At 40.6% G+C, this 20119-nt stretch overlaps 1 protein-coding gene across 1 annotated transcript in view; it reads right to left on the minus strand.

Moving 5' to 3' along the window:
- spon1a (spondin 1a) overlaps window positions 1–19288 on the minus strand; it is a 57911-nt gene extending 38623 nt beyond the window's left edge. Inside the window, exons 1-5 of the mRNA XM_031756925.2 lie at window positions 18671–19288; window positions 17628–17734; window positions 13111–13244; window positions 3728–3801; window positions 3213–3335 (exon numbers count right to left, since the gene is read on the minus strand). Coding sequence (XP_031612785.1) covers window positions 3213–3335; window positions 3728–3801; window positions 13111–13244; window positions 17628–17734; window positions 18671–18902 — 670 coding nt within the window. The 5' untranslated portion in view covers window positions 18903–19288. The remainder of the gene's footprint in view (window positions 1–3212; window positions 3336–3727; window positions 3802–13110; window positions 13245–17627; window positions 17735–18670) is intronic.
- Between the last annotated feature and the right edge of the window lie 831 nt (window positions 19289–20119).

The raw sequence follows: 20119 nt of genomic DNA on the forward strand, positions 1-20119 counted from the left end.
AGTTGTGGTGTTGAAAAACTTTGATAGAGCTTAGAGTTTAAACTTTACATTATCTATTACACTATTATACACTATTATTTACATGTAAAAAGATGACAATTTTTGGTAGCTGTGAATGCACAGGCTTGTGAAATCTTACAAAGTAAATTAATATTTAGTCCAAGGAAAAAGAAGACAAACAAGACAAAAAATGAAAGACATATTTTTTTAATATATTTTGTTTAAGTTTGATAGAGGAATACTGTTCTTTTTTATTCTTTTATCTTAATATCTTATATATTAATTCTATCAATCTTTCTAGGGCAGGCGTCTACACTCTGTGTCCAAGGGAACTGCCATCACTTGCACTAAATAGCCGCACTTGTCTGTATGACATATAATGGGGACAAAGGGGAAAAAAGAAAATAGAACTGTCAAGGTTATCATGTCACGTAGTTAAAAAAATCTCCTGTTGGCCTGTTTTACACTGAAATGTGGTCAGCCCAGCAGTGTACGGCTTCTGCAGTTAAAGGAAACATAGTTAAGAATAGGAGAGTGACATGTGGCTCAATAGCAGATCTAGTAGCAAAAAAATTATTTGTACTACAGAAGAGCAAAATCATACTATATGCTTTCTGTGGTGTAGTCAGTGAATAATATTATGCAGTACAATATGTGCAGAGTTATTTCCACTACTTACCAAGGAAATAACTTTGTGCAAGGACGAATCAATCTGTAGCAAGGGAAAGAAATAGAAGCCACACAGCTTGCCCTATCCTTTTAACAACTGATCTATCTGTGAGGTGTGGGTGTGTGTGTTTTCATAAATTTGTGTGACAGTGACTCTCATATAGCTACTTCTTCTATAAAACAGTGAATTAGCTCGCTTTTCGATCTCAGGGTTTATCTTATTCCACTCTAATCGGCATATTGATCTGAATGGCAAGAGCCTGATTTAGACAAGAGAGCCAGTGTAATCTTAAAGTCCATTCACATCCTGATTGTGAGTCTCAAGGTTATATGCATTGCACCCAACCACAGTAAAACAGCTCAATACCCACATCATTACTCAGGCCTATAACCATAGAGCTAAATCATCCACACTGTAGAGTTGCTGTTTTGGGAAAATGTGAGATTTAGTTAGCTATTCGTATAGGTTTAGGCTATTTATTTGGGCTAGCTATTTAAGTTTGATCTTAAATCCTTCATTATCTTCCACAAACCATTCCTGAACATTTTTTGTAGTGTGTAGTGTGAAACACATTTTTCCCAATAATAGTATCAACAAATTCTTGTTTATCCTTTTCCCATACACAACTCCTATTCAACTTAGTTTCATTCCATATTATTTACCCTGTTCATCTGGTTGCTCCACAGTTTAGCAAACACTGTCACAGTGAATCATGCAGCCATCTTTTCCCCAGGTAAACCACAACAAACACGCATCTATCCACATTATACAACAAAATAAGTTACACTTTACCTCCCAGTAGCTTTAATGGTCTAACTAAATTGTGTATATTTTGGTGGTTTGCATAAGTACCAAAAACTGCCTACTGAGGCAGGCACCAAAAAGAAGTCAATCCCTACTCCAGTGTTACAATTCTCAAATTTCCAGAATGCTTTCTGCATGTTGTTCAATCCTCCATAACAATTTCTTTCTTACTTCACTTTTGTTTAATTAAATCCTAGTAGTTTATTAGTCAGTAACTTAGCAATTCGGATAAATTCTGTTTAATTTATTTGGCATCAAATCACAACAACAGTTGCCTTCATGGTACTCAAGGTAGAAGGTAGCCAGAACTGGCTATGTCCTACGTCCCTACATAATTTTTTCATACAGTCTATTTTCCCACTGACATCCAACCTTTTCTGTGACTCTTAGTTCCAATCCATTATTTTAGAACATCGTTTCAACAAATCAGAAGACAAACACCTGTTTTGTAAGAAGGCAGTGTGGTTTTGAGTTTGTTGTTACCAAAACAGAATTAAATGGTCATAGTAAGAATTTATAACCACAGAAGAATAAGGATGGGTACCGGTATCCGGTGCCATTATGGCACCGGTTCTGACATAAACGGTAATAACCAGACCGAAAAGCAGCGCACATTTCGGTGCTTTATTTCGGTGCTTTTTTTTTCTGACATGTCATACACTTTGGATTCTAGCCAATCATTTTACCTTTGCAAGCGTAGTAGGCGGGCCCAGGTACGTACGTTCTTTTAGAGCAGAGCTACAGATTAAAAATGCCCAAGGCGGTCAAAAGTCTGGCTGTACTCCACAGCTAAAGCTGCAAACTCAGCAGCCTGCAACAAGTGCTTTAAGCTGATACTGTGATACTGTGCAAAGGAGGTAACTCCTCGAATCTGATTAAACACCTGGCGACGCATAGCGTTTTTTTAAAAGCCGAGAAATGCACCGTATTTGATAGCTTGCTGCAAGACCTCACACCGTGCACATCTACTGCGGGTGTGGTGCCTGTTATCGGACCCAGAGTTAACAACATCCCCCAAGAACCCGAAGAGTAGAGTCCTGGCCCCTAGCCCTGCCAGTGTAGCAGAATGATGACGGATGATGATGGCAGCAGCAGCCGTTCTCCTCTGCGTGAGTAGCTTCATGTTGTTCGTGTGTAATTTACGTTGAGTAGGCTAACCACGTTATTATATTAATGCATGTAAGGTGAACTAGCAAACACCATCGTAGTTACATGCGGCTGTCTTCTTGTTTGATGGCAGATACTCCCTTCACCCTGGCCAAAAAGGCTAAAATGACCAAAGAAAAATTGAAAAACAGCTAAACATGAGAGGTTTTTGGACAAAGTTGGTGTTTTTTCCATTGTTTAAGCACTGCTTCCAGCCAAGAGTGATACCATGTATGCCCTATAGCTGCAGAAAAGGCTGACATTGTTATCTTTTTACAAAAAAACAACTGAACATGAGAGGTTTTTGGACAAAGTTTGTGTTCTTCATTCTTTATGCACCAGTTTGAGCACCGTTTAAGCACCGGCACCGTTTCAAAAGTACCGGTTTGGTACTGGTATCAGATAAAACCTAAACGATACCCATCCCTACAGAAGAATCTATGCTAATTTAAATTAAAATTGTGGCTATGCCCACAATGCTTGTTAGCAAAATCACGTTACTACAGGTTTAGTTTTTTTAGTGACAATTCCTTAATTCATGCAGTATGTATAAGACATGAGATGACATGAAGAACTGAAAAGTTGTGCTTACGGGGATAGTCTTTGGGGTGAATCTTCTCTGACCAGTTTCCATAGAAGGTGACTCTGTACTTTGCCGTTCCACAGGCACAACAGTCAAGCAATGGTTTATCAGTAGTATCTCCATACAGGGATTCTGTACAGAAGTGATGGGAGAGAAAAACAAAAGATCACACAGATACACAGAGTAAGATTACTGATTAGTATAAGGAGCAGAAGAGATGGGTGCCTGTCATATAAAAGAGTGATAGTTAAGTAAGAGGTGAGCCAAAAGGAAGAACATGGAGAAAAGGTGTGCAGCACTGTTCTTTTGATTCGCCGCTCAGTGTGGCATCCATCGCCATGCAACCCCGGGGGGTCGTACTCACAATCATTCGCATCAGTGCATGAAAAAGTGTAATGCAAAGATTGCGAACGAAAAAATTGAGTAAAAGGATAGAAAAAAATAAAAGGTTGTCAGTGGGGAGCAAAAATAAAGCATCATTTTGATAGTAATACTTTATATCCAAACCGTTATAAGAAACCTACCTCTCTCACACAGTTTCTTGGTGAGTAAGCCTTCATCCTGGAAATAGATTATCCTTTTCTGCACAATGCTAGCCCTAAATAGAGTAACAAGAAGAGAGGGGAACTGTGAGAAGCAAAGTTTGTTGAGGGGAACAGAAAGTGCAAGTGTAAAGGGAGGAAAAAGTAAGAGTGTAAATTACAAAAAGAAAATACCAAGACATGAAAAAATGAGGAAATGTTATTTATTTATGTATTTTTAATAACAAAACTAGTCTGAGCTGTGGATCATGGCAGAGCTAATAGCTGTAGAGTTATTCATATTTCTGTTTTTCAATATCTTCCTGAAAGTAGCTATTAGAGCTCACTAGGAAATATAAAAAATGTTTTTCAAGTTATTTAATGCATAAAACTAAAATAAACAAAAAGGCATGCCTCAGTAATAAAGGTTAAAGTTAGACAAACGTTCCTAAGGCAGTTCACCAAAATACCTGGTACAGTACAGCTGGCTATGCACTATGTCAATAAAGATTGAATGACAGGCCAAAAGTAATGGCCACGAAATGTGAGGTCTGCTATGGGGAGGTTTTTCTAGATTGAGCTGTTTCAGAGGCTTGTTTCATTCAGTAGTGAAGAAGCATGTGTCTATGAGGGGCCTTGACATGTAAATTAGCCACAAAGAGACCTTTTCAGATGCCAACAGACTTGAGAAGCAACAACAGAAAACAAGCCACCGGGGACCTAACTTCCTCACAAACACCAGCTATTTACACCAGCCATGGTTGCAGGAAGGTTTCCACGGGGATAAACCCCAACAATGAGATACTGGATGCAAGTCCAGGGGTAACATCTGATCCAGGTGGGCCCCTTCCAGCTGGACAGTTTGGATGCTATTTATTCTGGAGCAGCAGCATGCTCTATTGAGCTGAGCTAATCTCAAAAACAACAGGAAATGTGCATTAACCTACAGGGTGTGAAATCTTATATATTTATTGTGTTTTTACACAGAGCTGCACATCTCACTGCTGATATGTCCACATGCACCTCTCACATAAATTAAAAAAAGCATGAATGACCACTTCAACTGCAAATCCAATGTCTATATCAGTGGATAACAGCAATATACAATAAATTCGAAAATCCATATTTATATTGTTAAATAGCAAAATATTAGTTTTCTACAAAACTGGAGAAACAAGAGATGATCACTGTGAATATCCATTTAAAACCAAGATGTTCAACGCAAGTTATCCTGCAGATTAGGTGGAAGATCAAGAATTTGATAGATGCTGGGACTTTAACACATGTATTTTTATGATATCCAATTATCTCTGTGTGTACAATAAAGTCATGACACTCTGTAAGTTACTGAGAATACTGTATAGTTTGAAGGATAAGACAGTTTGCAAGTAACAGTAATAGTACCTTTCCACCAATTCCACCCATTATAACTACCTGCCAAAAGAAAAACGAAGAAAAAAAAAACATTTCAGTGCCTGAAAGGCTTACAGCTGTTGATTTTAAAAAATGTATCTGCTCCTTAATTTTAACAAAACATGGTGAATTTTGGGATCCCTTCATTTACCTTTTCAACATATTATCAACAGTGCCACTGAGCAGATGCAGTCTTTGATTTCAAGAGGTGGTGAGCCACAAAAGGCCTGACTGTAGTCGAAATACTTTTGAATTAAGATTTCCAACAGGCTACCATTCTCCACCACGTGCAATGTCAATTAGTCAGAAAATTCTCATTTTTCACATCACACAATTAGACTATTCCACATGCCGTACGCCATCTAATCTCACTGACATAAAGCCCATTGTGGTGTGGTTTGTGGCTCAGCTGCACGGGAGGGGTGAAGCAGTGGGTTCAGGGTGTGGTGTCAGGGGAGGCTGACCCCCACAGCCGTTTTTCATTACCTGGTTATGCCTTTCCTATTTCAGTAGATTGCCAGGACCTGAATGGAGCTGTGTGGTGTGTGAAGTCGGAGAAGGCAGCTGAAAAGCTGCAGCAAAGCGTGTCAGGAACAGTTCAAAAAACTTAAAACACCTGACAACGTGTAAGGCTGTGTGCGCAGGTCCTTTATTCCTGACACAGTGGTGCCGAAACCCGAGCCGTGGCACGGCGGAACCACAACCAGCCCTGCCAACTGAGGCACTGGCCTGGATAGTGGCCCAGCTGGTAGCCATGCTCTGGGAGCAGGCAGCAGAAATAGCTGCAGGACCAGTCTGAGTGCCAGACAAGGTGTTGGAGAGTCAAGTCGCTCGGGTTGGTTCCTCGATGACACTGCCGCTGCTCACAGCGGTGCATCTCTACAGCATGGGGGAGGGAGACGATATATACATATATGGGATATAATAAAACTCTGGAGCGTAAATGGGTAGACTTAGTCGGCCGTGCATCCTGGTGGACATCCTGCCTGGAGTGTCAGCTGGTTAACCAGCCGGGCATTCCGCCTTTGCGCCTGTAACCTTTAATTGAGGTCCCATTTGAGCCCGTTGGCATGGACCTCATTGGCACATTTCCCCCGAGTGCACGTGGATATCGCTCTGCATTAGTCCTGTTGGACTATGCAACGCGGTATCCTGAAGCAGTGCCGCTGTGCACCATTTCTGCAAAGACTGTGGTGCAGGCTCTGTTTCAGGTCATCTCTCAAGTCTGAATCCCAAAAGAGATACTGACTGACGAGGGCACATCGTTTATGTTTTGCATGCTGAAATAACTGTATGAATTACTGGGTATTAAATCTGTTCTGACCCACATCTACCACCTTCAGACTGACAATTTGGTGGAGTGGCTGAATAAGACTTTAAAATCCATTCATCCTTGCGAAGTTCATTCGCAAGGATGAATGCAATTGGGATCGCTGGTTAGACACTCTGTTGTTTGCAGTGTGTGAGGTGCCTCACACCTTCTCTCCCTATGAGATACTGTTCAGCAGGAAGCCGCGGGTGGTGTTGGAGCTAAAGAAAGAAAACTGGGAGGAAGGTCCCAGTATGGAAGGCCTGACCGTACTTGACTCATAGAGCACCATTTTGAAATGTGGGGGTGAAGTGCCCCAGAGCCTCCTCCTTGGAGTCGGTGTTTGTGGCTGCCCAGCTGCCTCCCTCGGCCTAGCCCTGGATGAGGAACTCCTCGGCCAGGGCTAGGCTAGGCCGGATGGGTCCCAAGCCTAAGTTGGGCAGTGGGGTGTGGTTTGTGGCTCAGCTGCAGGGGAGGGGTGGAGCAGTTGGTTCAGGGTGTGGTGTCAGGAGAGGATGAGCCATACAGCGGTTCTTTATCACCTGGTCATGCCTTCCCTATTTCAGAATGTTACAGGGACCTGACTGGAGCTGTGCAATGTGAGAGCCGGAGAAGGCAGCTGGAAAGCTGCGCAAGCAAAGCATGTCAGGAACAGTTGGAACTAAAACACCTGTCAATATGTAAGGCTGTGTGCGTGGGTCCTTTATTCCTGTCACACCCACACCTCTGCCTGCCACTGTATACAATATGCAACTGACATTACTGTACGCTTCTATCATCTAAATGCCAAATGTTTCAATATTATACAGTAATTACATTATTGCAAGTTTTACAGTAGGCTACTTACACTTGTATAAATGAAAACAGTTTAGATGCACTATATCAAAATCACAGCCGCCATTGTTTTCTTTGATGGAGCAAAATGGGGCAAAATTCATTCCTTTGCAATTTGGGGAAATTGGTGTCTTGGAGAGTGAGAGGATGCCTGAAAAATTGAAAGGAGTTTGCTCGTTTTCAAGAACAAGGGTGATGTGTGGAGCTATTTTAACTACAGAGGAATAAAGCAGATGAGCCATACCATGAAGATGCGGGAAAGAGTTATTGAAGCTTGGTTAAAAAGAGAGGTGATGATCAGTGAGCAGGAGTATGGGTTTATGTCAAAAAAGAGCAGAGTGTTGATGGAGAAGAACAGAGAAGGTAAGAAAGACCTACATGGTGCTTTTGTGGATCTAGAGAAAGAATATAGGGTGTCAAGAGAGGAACTATATATAGTACTGAATGAGGAAGTCAGGATCAGCAAGCAAGTATACGAAGGTGGTGCCAGACATATATGAAAACAGCAAGATATGTAGGAGTGGTTAGAGTGTCCGATGGATTAAAGATGGGGATAGATTACATCAGGGATCTGCTCTAGGCCCCTTCTTGTTTGCAGTGGTAATGGACAAGCTGACAGGTGAGGTCAAGCAGCAATGAACTATGGTGTTCTCAGATGACACTGTGATCTATAGTTAGAGTAAAGAGCAGGAGGCATCTAGAGCGCCTGGATTTGGATATATGTTCTGGAGAGAAGCAGAATGAAAGTCAGTAGATGCAAGACAGAATTTGTGTGAATGAGAGGGAGAAAGGTCCAACCGTGAAGCTGCAAGGAGTAGAGGTACTGAAGGTAGATGGGATCAAGCATCCAAAGCGACAGACAGTGGACAAGAGATGAGAACTAAAGCATTGCAGGCAGGGTGGAGTAGGTGGGAATGAGTATCAGGGGTAATTTGTGACCAAAGGATAGCAGCAAGAGTGAAAGTGAAGATTTACGTGATTATACTGAGACTTGTGATGATGTGATGATGTTTGGAGATGGTGGTAGTAACAGAAAGCCATGAAGCAGAACCGGAGGTGGCAGGGAAATCAGAAATCGAAATCAGAGGGACAGCTCAGGTTGAAATGTTTGGAGAAAAAGTTAGAGGCAAGGCTGAGATGGTTTGGACCACTGTAGAGATATGTGTAGGGATAGTGAATAAACTGGCAAAGGATGTTGAAGATGAAGCTTCTAGGCAGAAGAAAAAAGGAAGACCAAAGAAAATAGCCATGGATGTAGTGAAGGAGGACATGAAGTGTGTTGGTGTGACAGAAGGGATAGGGGGAGATGGAGGCAGGCAATCAGCTGTGGCAACCCCTAAAGGAAGCAGCCAAAAGAATAAGAAGAAGCTTCATATTGTTATCATGCTGGGATATTCCTCTTTTGCCAGGCTTCTAGGGGCTGGGAGGCATCTTGTCAGCCAGTGTTTTGTTATATCCACAGACATGCATTGTGCTCTCTATAAATGTTGTGTCCTCAACACTCTTGGATCCGCAAACCCACACTGGCTTAGCGTTTTCATCCAGCCATCAGGACTATGCATTCACAGTAGTAATCCTGACCAAATTCCACCAATCTTTCAGTGCTGTGCTGAAGAGAACAAGAGAAGAGAAAAAGGATTTTTCTTGGACATAATCCACAGGGGCTGACAGGATGCAGTCTCCTTCACATTGTCCAAGTTGTCACAGAAACCTAAATTTCCACTGATTACCTCTTTACTAACTCTGAAGCACTTATTTTAGGACATCCTGCAGCTCCAAATAATGTTACAGTGGTTCAATCTATATCTCCTGATTATTGCTGGAAAAGTTTTCCAAAACCTTTATTTAGTTAGCCATTGATCTTTCCCCTGTCCTTTCTCGTTTCCAGTAGTTGGGTTAATTAGAAATCATGTCTGTGATTCTGTTCTGATGATCAAAGGTCTTCTAGCTTGCATCAGTGATCACAGGTGTCTTAACTCTTGTTGCACTTAGTTTTCTTTTTTTATTTCTAATGAAAATATTCTGTTTGCTAACTTAAAAATTTGGCAAATACTGAGAAGTTAGACAATTTGGGAACCTCTGACATTAAGATCATATTACACATGAGAGTACTCACTTCCCTCGCATCCCTGCTTGATGTAAGATTAAAATGGTATTTGAAAGAAGGTATGATTTTACTGCCAAAAAAGCCTCTCATATAACGCAGATGAACTGATTCAAGGTAAGTGACACCACCAGCACTTCTCTAATTGTTCACACCTTAATTCAATCTCACCCCAATTCCACATATCTCCAAGAGATAGACGAGCAAACTCTGCTTCACTGCTCGCCCACTTTCCTGGACTGGCTAGACAATCAGGCCGAGTAATGCTTATTTAACATCCAATTTAAATTCTATCTTACTTTGCTGGATCCACACCACCGCCGATCCCAATCACCACAAAAGTGCACTGATTTGAGAGTGTGTGTGTACGAGTGTCTGTCTCTGGGTAGTGTAAGTCTGAGAGATTAACAAAAAGAAAAAGGAAAGACGTGAGAAAGAGAGAAGCAAAGGGAAAAAAGTGGGGGGGAAGCAGCAGAGACTGCTGTTTTAAGGCTACAACCAGCTCCTGCTACAACAAAAAGATGAAATTAATGAAGATCCATATTCTCAGTTGCAAGAAGAACTCACAAGATGCCTAAACATAAATCCACTCCAAGACAAATGTATTTACATTTAATTTCTGTAGGACTGCTTCCAGTGTTCTCAAAGCATCCTTTATCTGTTGTGTCATCTAACTGATGGAGCTAAACACGCTCTGACAGCTGCATGTGGTTGTGACATTCACCAGATCACTGATATACTCAGACAGCTCATCAAAACATACCACACTACTATCCATATAGCATGCCAGAGGGAAATTACAAATAAAACGTCTCACACCAACAAATGGAAAGAGACAAGATAGTAGCAAATTCAGTGGTGACAGCAACATATGGACTGAATTTAGTTATAGCTTCCGTGGAACAATCAGGATGTAATCAACCAGAGGAACTACACTCTGATAATACCACTGACACCAGAGTACTTTGTGTCACTAGATACTTATGGATATGGGTTTTTGGGTGCATTTAGGAGATGAACAGAAGCAAAATATTTTAGCTAATTAGCAATAGCTAAACATTTGGTGAAATCAAAAATAGACTAAAACTTGATGTATAAGGTGATTTCTGTTAGATTGGGTGTTCTGTTGAGAACATTCGGGATAATATTAATGGACCAGATAGGGGAAGGATTACAATAAGATGATGAGTTTTATATTTATCGAGCATTTTGGAGTCTCTTCTGTTCTATTTCCAATTAAGGAATAATAATTCACCAAAGTAATAAATAGAGGACTAAGAAGAAAATCAACTTTCTCAGATTTTGACATTTTTTTAAACCTTTTTGGTGTCTAACTAGGTTTGAATTACGATGGCTAGTAGCAATTTTTCCCTTAAGCTCAAGGGAATAAATAAATAAAAAACTTATTAAATGATTATTTCTCTCTTGAACAGTGTAACACGCATATAGCAGCTTCTTATTTTAAGCAGCCACTTTCATTAATAACGGTCATTATATTTGCTAATAGGCTCATAGCACTCTACAAGGCCTATATATCTATGCATCGCTTCTGCATACTATCATTTTAGTTAAACAAGAGTGAGACACCAACAGAAACCCAGCAAAGGAAAGTTTGGCTTTGATTTGAGCTTATGAGAAGGCTAAAAATAAATGGTAAGATTTTCAAAATGAGTGCTCTGAGTTCAGGAGGTAAATGAGCATCCTTGCCTAACCCTATCATCACAGATCAACCTTTGAGAAACCCAAACCACCAAGCTCAGACTTTCCATCTAAAAGACAGCAACTGCCCATCAATTATACTGTAGCAAACCACTCACGAGGAGCAGGATTTCCTGGTACATGTGAGTCAGTTTCTATGAGACAGACTTGTGCACAAACTTGTAAGTTCATAACCAGATGTTTTTTATTTGTCTGTTTGTTAGTTTTTTTAAAGATGACATTTTACCAACAGCATTATTGAAAGGCAGCTACCTTCCCTGATATGGAGAAAATTAAAAGCAAATATTTACCCTATACCTGCATTGGTAATGAAACTTGTCTACTCTAAGCTAATATAAGATAAGAAGGTATTTCACATTATTATGTTGTTTTCTGCTGTTCAGTGATTGTACAGTATGTGCCTGTTTATGCACAAATGTTTTACTGGAAGTTGTGCAATATAATAACCACCAGTGAGCAGCAACGTATCTCCCTCTAAGAAGTTTTTCATGCAGGGACTTTCACATAAAAATTTTACAGAGTTGTACTTTTTATATCAATAAGACTGTACTAGGACAGTGGCTGCATTCGAGCAGAGTGGCATATGCAAAAACCTTGTCATCATTACTGCAGTCAGGGTGAAGAGCAGAGACAAATACCCACTGCCAGCCTGTAATTATGATTTTCACAGACATGTGTTCTGAACAGTAAGCTTCTTACTCTCTCCTTTCTGCATTGTCTATGTGCTGATAGTGCAGCGACATCTCTGCACTTTTAAGTATCTCTTTCAAGGCTGTGCACTCTGTCACACTTTAAACTGTTTCCTTTATCTATTAAGTACCAAATACAATTCAACCATTATCTCCCTGGCCTCTACAGGGAGAGCATACATATCGTGGAACGTGACCAGCCTTTTGAAAATTAGGATGACAACATATAGTGAGGATGAAAACAAAAACAAAAGCGATTTTTAATGATTCTTTTGTAAATAAACAATGATAGATGTAGATCACACACCAGAGAAAGAGCATACAAACGGTTAAATAATGCATTTATCAGAAGCCTTCGTGAACCGCACAGACCCTCGGTGCCTTTCCACTTCATGCACTCTCATTATTTCCCTGCAGTGAAGTACAGGATTAATAAATGGATTTCTGTCATGATGTGTCCTCAGCTTAACATGACTAGTCTTCTGTGTTCAAGTAAGCCCAGAGCACTTACAACAGCACGAAATGAGTGGTGCATATCAGGTATTAAACTACTAAAGGTAATATTTAGTTTATCAAGCCAAATGAGAGGATTTAGTTAAAAAAATTTAACTAAAGTCATTGCACTAAATCAATCTCTTTTAAAAATCCTAGTTCTAAATTATCTATATAAAATCGAAAAGCTACTTACTTGAGACTTGAGGCTAAATTTCACTTAGTATACTTGTATAAATATTAATTTATTAGATGTGGACTTGAAATTAAGAGAGAGCAAGACAGTTGGTAAAACAAAAAACATCTTATTTAAATATCTGAAGATATTTATAAAGCTATATTAAATCAGGCAAAGCACAGTAAGTACAGACAGTTACAGAGTGTCAGATTTGGATTCTGTTTGCGATGGTTGCAGTGTTGTGGGGGTGTGCGTGTTAGTGTGTACACACCCGAGAGAAAGCACACACTGTACTGTTTATAAAGGTGCTCCTCTGCATTTTTTTTTTTAAATTATTGCAAAGTTCCTTGTGACAATACAATAACGAAGCATTATGTCTGCCTGCCTCAACAGTGAGTTTCTTGTTCTGGGTGCATATTTAAACTGCAGTTGGTCCCGATTCTGCTTTGCAGCCTAAGCGCCATCAGCCTAGCTTCAGCTTACATGAATCAGTTTCACATGAGTAATACATCTGGAGGATAACCTGCAATTACCCGTATTTTTGACAGAAGGCTGGATACGTAGACTAAATTTGACTATTGTTTTCATTGTTTGAGCTGAGGGCTTGACTCTGCTAAGCAGGCTGACCAGCCGTTGCTGTATACATACTTGAGAAAAACACAACCGGAGCCACTAGGGGGTGCAGTCCAAAACACCTGGATACTGGTCCTTCTGCGAGGAGTGCTCTCTGTCACTGCAGGGGGGCAGTTGGTCATAAACTGTGTTTCCTCTTCATCAATTATCTGTAAAGCATCGACACACAAACACACAAAGAGATCAGTAATGAGTATAAATGCATCAGACAAGATGTGACCGAAAAAGAACTGGAAACACCTGCAGGTAATTTTCTTCACTTGATGCTGGATCGCACAGATACATTTTGTCGTGTCATGATCTCACAAACATAATTAACAGCTGAACTGAGATTAAACACAACTTTAAACACGCTTTAGTTCTTAGAGAACACATTTCCAGCTTTAATAGTTACTATACTGAGTTGAACAGCATGTTGGCTGAGTGATTACTGTTGTTGAGGGTCCGTGGTTTAAACCTGTGCTAGATGTTGGCCCAGGACTCTCTTAAAAATAGTTTTTTAATCTTGGGGACTTTGCATTTTTAGATACATACATAGATAGCCTTTGTGGGTTCCATGATAGTGTCAAAACACAAAAAAAGGAGCAAAACCTTCTTCCACAGAGAAGATATTAAAAGATATTTAAGGACAAACTACAGATATCATGGAAAAATGCTCTAAGGCTGACGTGTTCGGATAACAGAGAAAAGGAAGACTTAAAAAACATAGACATACATGCTCAAAGCTATCTCCCAAGGGTGGTAATGTGGGAGCTTAATGGCTTGATATATATGTCTGATGTGCCTAAACAATTTTTGTTCTCTTACAACAGGACAAATCATGGCTACAAACTATGCAAGAGCTATTTATAGAAGATGCTGTGAGCAGGTATGCTGTTTATAATAAAATGGCATCAGGATGCCAAACCTACCAACTGTGCTGCATATTTATATATTTTCTGGTAAACTGAAGCAGTAGAACAATCTATTTTACTGAGCGGAGAGATGCTTGTGGCAGTTGAAACGAATCAGCAGTTTTGGTTAAAGTAATAAGCTATTGAAGGCTCCACCACCGGGGGGGGCTTCTCCTCCCTGAATAGAGGGGGGTCACTATCTATCATGTCAGCCAAGCTCACGTTGGCTCGCCTGGCTGTACGACTAGCAGGCAAATGTTGGCCACTGCAAGTCTCAACCTTGATTTCAGAATTTTTTCTGGCATCAAAGCACAGTGTGAACATCCCTGTGGGTAAGCCAACCAAGCTCATAAAAGCTATGCACACCAGGTGAGGTTTCTTGGCCGAAGCAGAGGCACTGCATGACGTGGGGCACAGGCGGGATGCAGTCACTTTACTTTCGTTTCTGATGTCTTCAGGTCATTAAAAAAAGTCCCCAGACTTGAATTAGGCTGAAGAGTCCAAATCCGTGCTCCCCTCTTTACTCAGCTCCACACCTGAGATATTAAGCACCTGAATGATTTTAACTGTTGGACAGAAAATTAGTTGAGTTGGCTGCATGAGAGAGCACAACCGCTGAGACCAAGGATCTGTTTGATAGGAAGTGACATCCGGGCAGTAAAGACAGGGAACTTTCTCACTCCATAAAGCTGTCAGCAGAGAATTTCCTTTGTCATGCCACGTTATGAATGAGTTCCCTTTGAAATTGTGTGTGAGAGAGTGTGTTAAGAGTTAGACGGAGAGTGAGAAGGGGAGTCCGGGAGCTGTGTGTGTGTGCATGCCATCCATGTGTATGCAGCCGATCGTGGTCTGAAAGATTACACACCCCCTCCCCTCCATGTTCCCATGGTTTCTAACAGGCATTCTGGGCTGCCCTGAATGGACTACACCACATGTTAAAAGCAGAGAAGTCACATGGGACTCCACTGAACACCATCTGCAAAAAGAAGCGACTAATTTGCTGCAAGACAACCTATGATCCTGTTTTTTTTAACTCCCTCTTTTTCAGATCTTCTGACAATAGCTTGACAATGGCTGTTAGGAAAACTAACAAAATGGGACATTCCACTGGAATACTCGAGTTGCGTTTTCTGAGTTTATGCAAGAGTTTTGTGTCAAAGAAAGTGCTTGGCTCTATGCTATGCCCTGGTCAGAGCCAAACATCATTCAGCAACAATCTAAAATAAGATAGGGGCAGCAGAAAAGTAGCTGCAAATGGCACAATCCGCCACAGAAATTTCAAAACACATCCTGACAATTCCAGCCCACATATAGCCACACAGCCACATGACAATTTGCCTTTTCTTGTCCTATTATCTCACCCTGCTGAGAAGTAATGTCTCATCAGACATCGCCAGCGTTCCCTGCTGGTTTACACTCTTGCCAAAAAAACACACATAGACACACAGTGGCAGCTGACCTCCCCAGAGAGCTCAATAAAAGTGCTTTTCATCAAGTCGGGAGCTGTCCTAAGACGGCTGAGATGGGGCACACCAGCAGATTTCAAATGAGCTGTATGTTAAATAAAGCCTAAAGCCTCTGTTGCAGCTTCCTTTTTTTTCTTTCTTTTCCTTCAATTCCTGGGGGCTGGTCCACCCAGAGCTCTTTCACAAAGGAGCAATAGTGTGTCTGTGCGCGCGTATGTGTATATAGGTTTCTGACATCAGAGACGTAAAGCATGAAAGACTGACTGAGCAGGTGATGATAGAGACATATCTCTTTAGACAGCAGTTTATTTTTACTGCTCTGTCACAGACTGCTTGGAAAGACAGGTGATCATCTGCAGCCGTGAAAGAGACCTTAAACTTCTAAAAAACCCAGCAGGAGTCCAATCAAAAGCAGGTCACAGTACTGACACATCTGCTCTTTTTACTTCTAAAGTGAACATCTAAAAGGCAATGATCAAACATCTATCCATTTTATCTATTATTCTCTGTGCACTCAGCACCCATTCATGTGTTGAGCGATGTGAATGTCATTTAAATGATGCAGTCTCTCCTATATTAACTCCTGACGTTTAGCGCCCCATCACGCCAAGCCACACTCCGCCATATGGCTAAGGGACGCACTCGAGGCTGGCATTAAAGAAAAACGTCATGAAATCAACTGCAACAACAAATACGAGAGAAAAAAAACCTTGGTGGTGTTAATACTGGGTAATGAGTTGTGAGGTGCAGACAGGACAAAAACAACGTGTTCCTGTCTTTATGTCCTGTCATATTCAAGGCTTAGGTTCACAAAGAGTGCCACAGCATTGCAGTAACTGTGATCAGAGCAGCCTGTGCACTGCTGTGTGAACTGCTCTCTTTGAACTGTAAAGGTTTAGTAAAATAGCGGGTTTTTATGTAAGAAACAATTAGAATGAACAGGTTTGAAGGAGGCTAAACAGGAGAAAGCCAGACATGCTGTTAAAAGTTCTCAGCAGGAATATGGATTTGGCTATCACTAAGACTGAAATGGGTTTTTCTTTATTATTATAGTATATTAATGTGATATAATGGCTTTATTATACGCCTTATTAAATATAATCTAGGATTTTATGAAATATTTATGAAGCTAAAATCAGTTATTTCCTTGCTGAGTTATTTCCAAATCCTTTGTGTCATCTTATGCAACCTTTAAATTGTACACATTTTTTAAACTGCCATCCGGACTTGAATCAAACAGGCTGTGATAAACTAAACAGTACCAACAAAAATAAATATAATATGGTATAGAGTGGTGAAGGTAAATGTTATAAATGTAGTTCAGGTTTCGTATCCCCCCCACCACACACACACACACACACACACACACAAACCTGATAAGGATAAGCAGAACAGAATGGATGGATGGATGAATTTTATCACCTTATAGTGTAGTTCCTTTGTATAGTATGAAGTAGCACAGACTACTACAAATTATTGTAAATTGTAAATTACAAATGATTAGAAATACACATGAAATTTCATTAACTACCATGTCTTTTCTCTACCACTTGTCTCATCACACTGCATTACAATTACACAGTCCTCACATATTTGGCCATTATCACATGTGCATAGCAGCACCAGTTGCCTTGCCTTCTCTTTTTTTCTTTCACACTCTTGGCCCCTCTCTGTTCTCTTCCTCCTCCCTACAGTACTCCAGCTGGACCTTCTTGTATAAAAAGTTAATTAGCCTCTCATCTACTTTGTTGTACAGTACCTACATACATGCCTGCTTTTGAATAGATGGCTTCTCAAACTCCACACACATCTTCCAGCAGCCAAAGTAAAGCATAGCTCAAGGGAAGATGTGCTGAGAGTAGGCTCCTTTCACATGCTATATCAAGCCTTTTAGAGGAGGTGAGGTGAGAATAATCACACTTTGACACATGTGAAGACAGGAGGGCTGTCTAAGGAAAATATCTGTCCCTCCACTCATGTCATGCACAGTTGTTATGCTAGATGAAGGATGGTATGAAGAGTACAATAAATATGCTGGCTAGTATTAATTTAAAAATTTCTGTGTCCCAATTTAAAAAATAAACATGTTAGACAAAGAAAGGGGATGGGTTATTAATCAGTGAGAAATTTCTAATCCATAACACACGGCCATATGTGTTGGCTGTTACCATACCTGAAAATTCCCAGCATAGTCCTCGTCCTTGTCACCTTCTGCACCATCCTTTAGGGCAATAAGGGTGAACCCTCTGAAGTAGGAGGGGCTGGCTGCAGTCACAGTCACTACATGGAAACAAAAAAATATTAGAAGACAGCATCACCTGACAGGGAACAGCTTAACTACAGTCCTTCTTCCAAACACCTGATTAAAGTGGGTTAAAATACCTGCTTGAGTAGTGTTGTATGTATAAATAATACTATATATTTTAAGCTCAAATATATAAAGGACAAGCTAAAATTAATGTAATTTGCACGTTGACTTTCACAGATTGTCAAATTATCCAGATTATGTTTAGGATGGGATTTCTGCCCATTTTTACAATCAGTCACAACATCAAAGAATGTTGAGTTACTGCAGAAATTCGGCAACTTAATTGGTGTCTTTAGATATTAACAAATACTGATTTAAACTGAAGCTAAATCATTCAAACTTTTAAAATAATTCAGTTGTCATTTTGATTGCTAAACAAAAATTAGTTGGAACTAAAGCAGGCAGCGATGATCCAACTGCAGCGCAACACATTGTCGGAACCAGAAGGGCAGGAGACTAGAAATCACAGAGCAGATGGCACATGCCCATTTACTGCACCCAAAAACTTTCCTTTTAGGAAAAGAGAGAGAGAGAGAAATCCGGGGCTGGCTTTCAAGAAACTTGTTAAGTATGGAACACAACACCAAAAGCACGCAAGAGTTCACAGAGGGATTTAGCTTTCTCAGAAAAAGCCTTCTTAAAATTATGATCATACAAAACTATTTGAAGCACTCTATTTGCTCACAGATGTTCAAATCAGATTTAAAATGATCTCTCGTTACTCTTTTAGTAGTTAAAATACACGTCTGCTTATTGTGATTGCGGGTAATCATCTTAACATCCCCCGCATCAAAAGTAGATTGTGCAGAAACTTATCTTAAGTTTACATAGTCTGCTGACTGTGGCTTAGAGGCAATGCACAGGCACAATGGAAAGCAGCGTACTACGCGTATATCGCTAACACCAACCTTTGTATGTGCTCCCTGGCTGATAGCTCTCCGGGTCTCCTTCTACCCGGAGCCGAAACTCGCTGTTGCCCTCTTTCCTATTGCTCTGAGCCCGTAATACCCGACTACAATACCCGTCCGCCTTCCCGCCTCTGTCAGAAGGCTCCTCGGTGAATGCAAACGTATTGCACGCCGCGGTGGAGATGAAGCAAAGCAGGAGCACAAAGCGTGGATGTAGTCCGGTTGCTGTCATTTTGCAGATTTGCGTCAGCCAAGTTAATGCTCGGAGCTGAAAGAAATCTTGTCAGAAGAAGAACTGACGCTTGCTTCAGCTTCTCCTTAACGTGAAACCAAGTTGCCAACTGCTGAAGTACACTTCTGCTGTGCTAGGAGGACAGCTCCATCCCGGAGTGAACGGGAGAGAGGAGAAGTGAAGACTGACTGGGATGTGCTCTGCGCTCGCTCTACAAGAACTGCACACCGCGTGAAGCTGGTTAAAGTGAACAGGGTAGCAGGGGTCCGGGGGGAAAGCCAAGCGCAGAATGAGCGCTGTGTAGCTGTCTCCAGGGGCACAGCTATTTACAAACCGAGTGAGTGATGAATGCAAAACAAGAGAAAAACAAAAAACAAATTCTTGCCAATGAATGTTTACGCGGAGGAAACGCATTTAACATAGTTGGACTGAACTCTCGTGCGACGACTGTGTGTGTGCGTGTGGCATCACTTAAGTGCCTTAAGAAGGGCATGTGCACCGTGACACAGACAAAGGAAATAACAAAGCATGCTTCACGGTTGTCAAGGTGACTAATTTGGAAAGAAAGAAAAAAAACTTTAGTCACAAATAGCTTCTCTGTAATTGCATTGCTCTCTATTTTCTTGCAACACAAAAGTTAAATGATAAAAATTATAATGTTTGTACGTATGCCTTTTTTAATGCTTGGGACAAAATCCCACACTGTCATTATAAGCAAAACAAGAATAGATATAGATCTTTTCAGCACTTCTCAGAGACTATTGATCCCCCAGTAACATCTGAAAAACATTCACCAAGCAGAAGCAACCCAGCTGTAGTGCCGCAACCTGTTAGATCCACATACAGACAAGTAGACAGTGATTAATTTTTGATAGCAGGACAGAGTGACCCTACATATTTGCTACATAGATACGTAAATATGTAATACTATTTCCCATGGAGCTGTCTGTTGAGATGACAGTTGGTCATTTAGTTTGGCCACCATTTGGTACAGACTACAGTCATTTAGTGTTCTGCTCAAATCCACCACGACAATATTTTAATTAATTACACAACAGCAAAATGTTCCTACACAAAATTGCAGTTTTCTTGCAATTCTTAGAATAAAGTACATTGAACTACAGGTTTGTATTGAATACCAGATTGATTGTTAATTTTGATTGAAACTCAGCTGTTTCTTTTGTCTGTATTCTTTTATTTTTACTTGCTATATCCAT

This window comes from Oreochromis aureus, linkage group 1 (assembly GCF_013358895.1).
Source record: "Oreochromis aureus strain Israel breed Guangdong linkage group 1, ZZ_aureus, whole genome shotgun sequence".
Classification (NCBI taxonomy): Eukaryota; Metazoa; Chordata; class Actinopteri; order Cichliformes; family Cichlidae; genus Oreochromis; species Oreochromis aureus.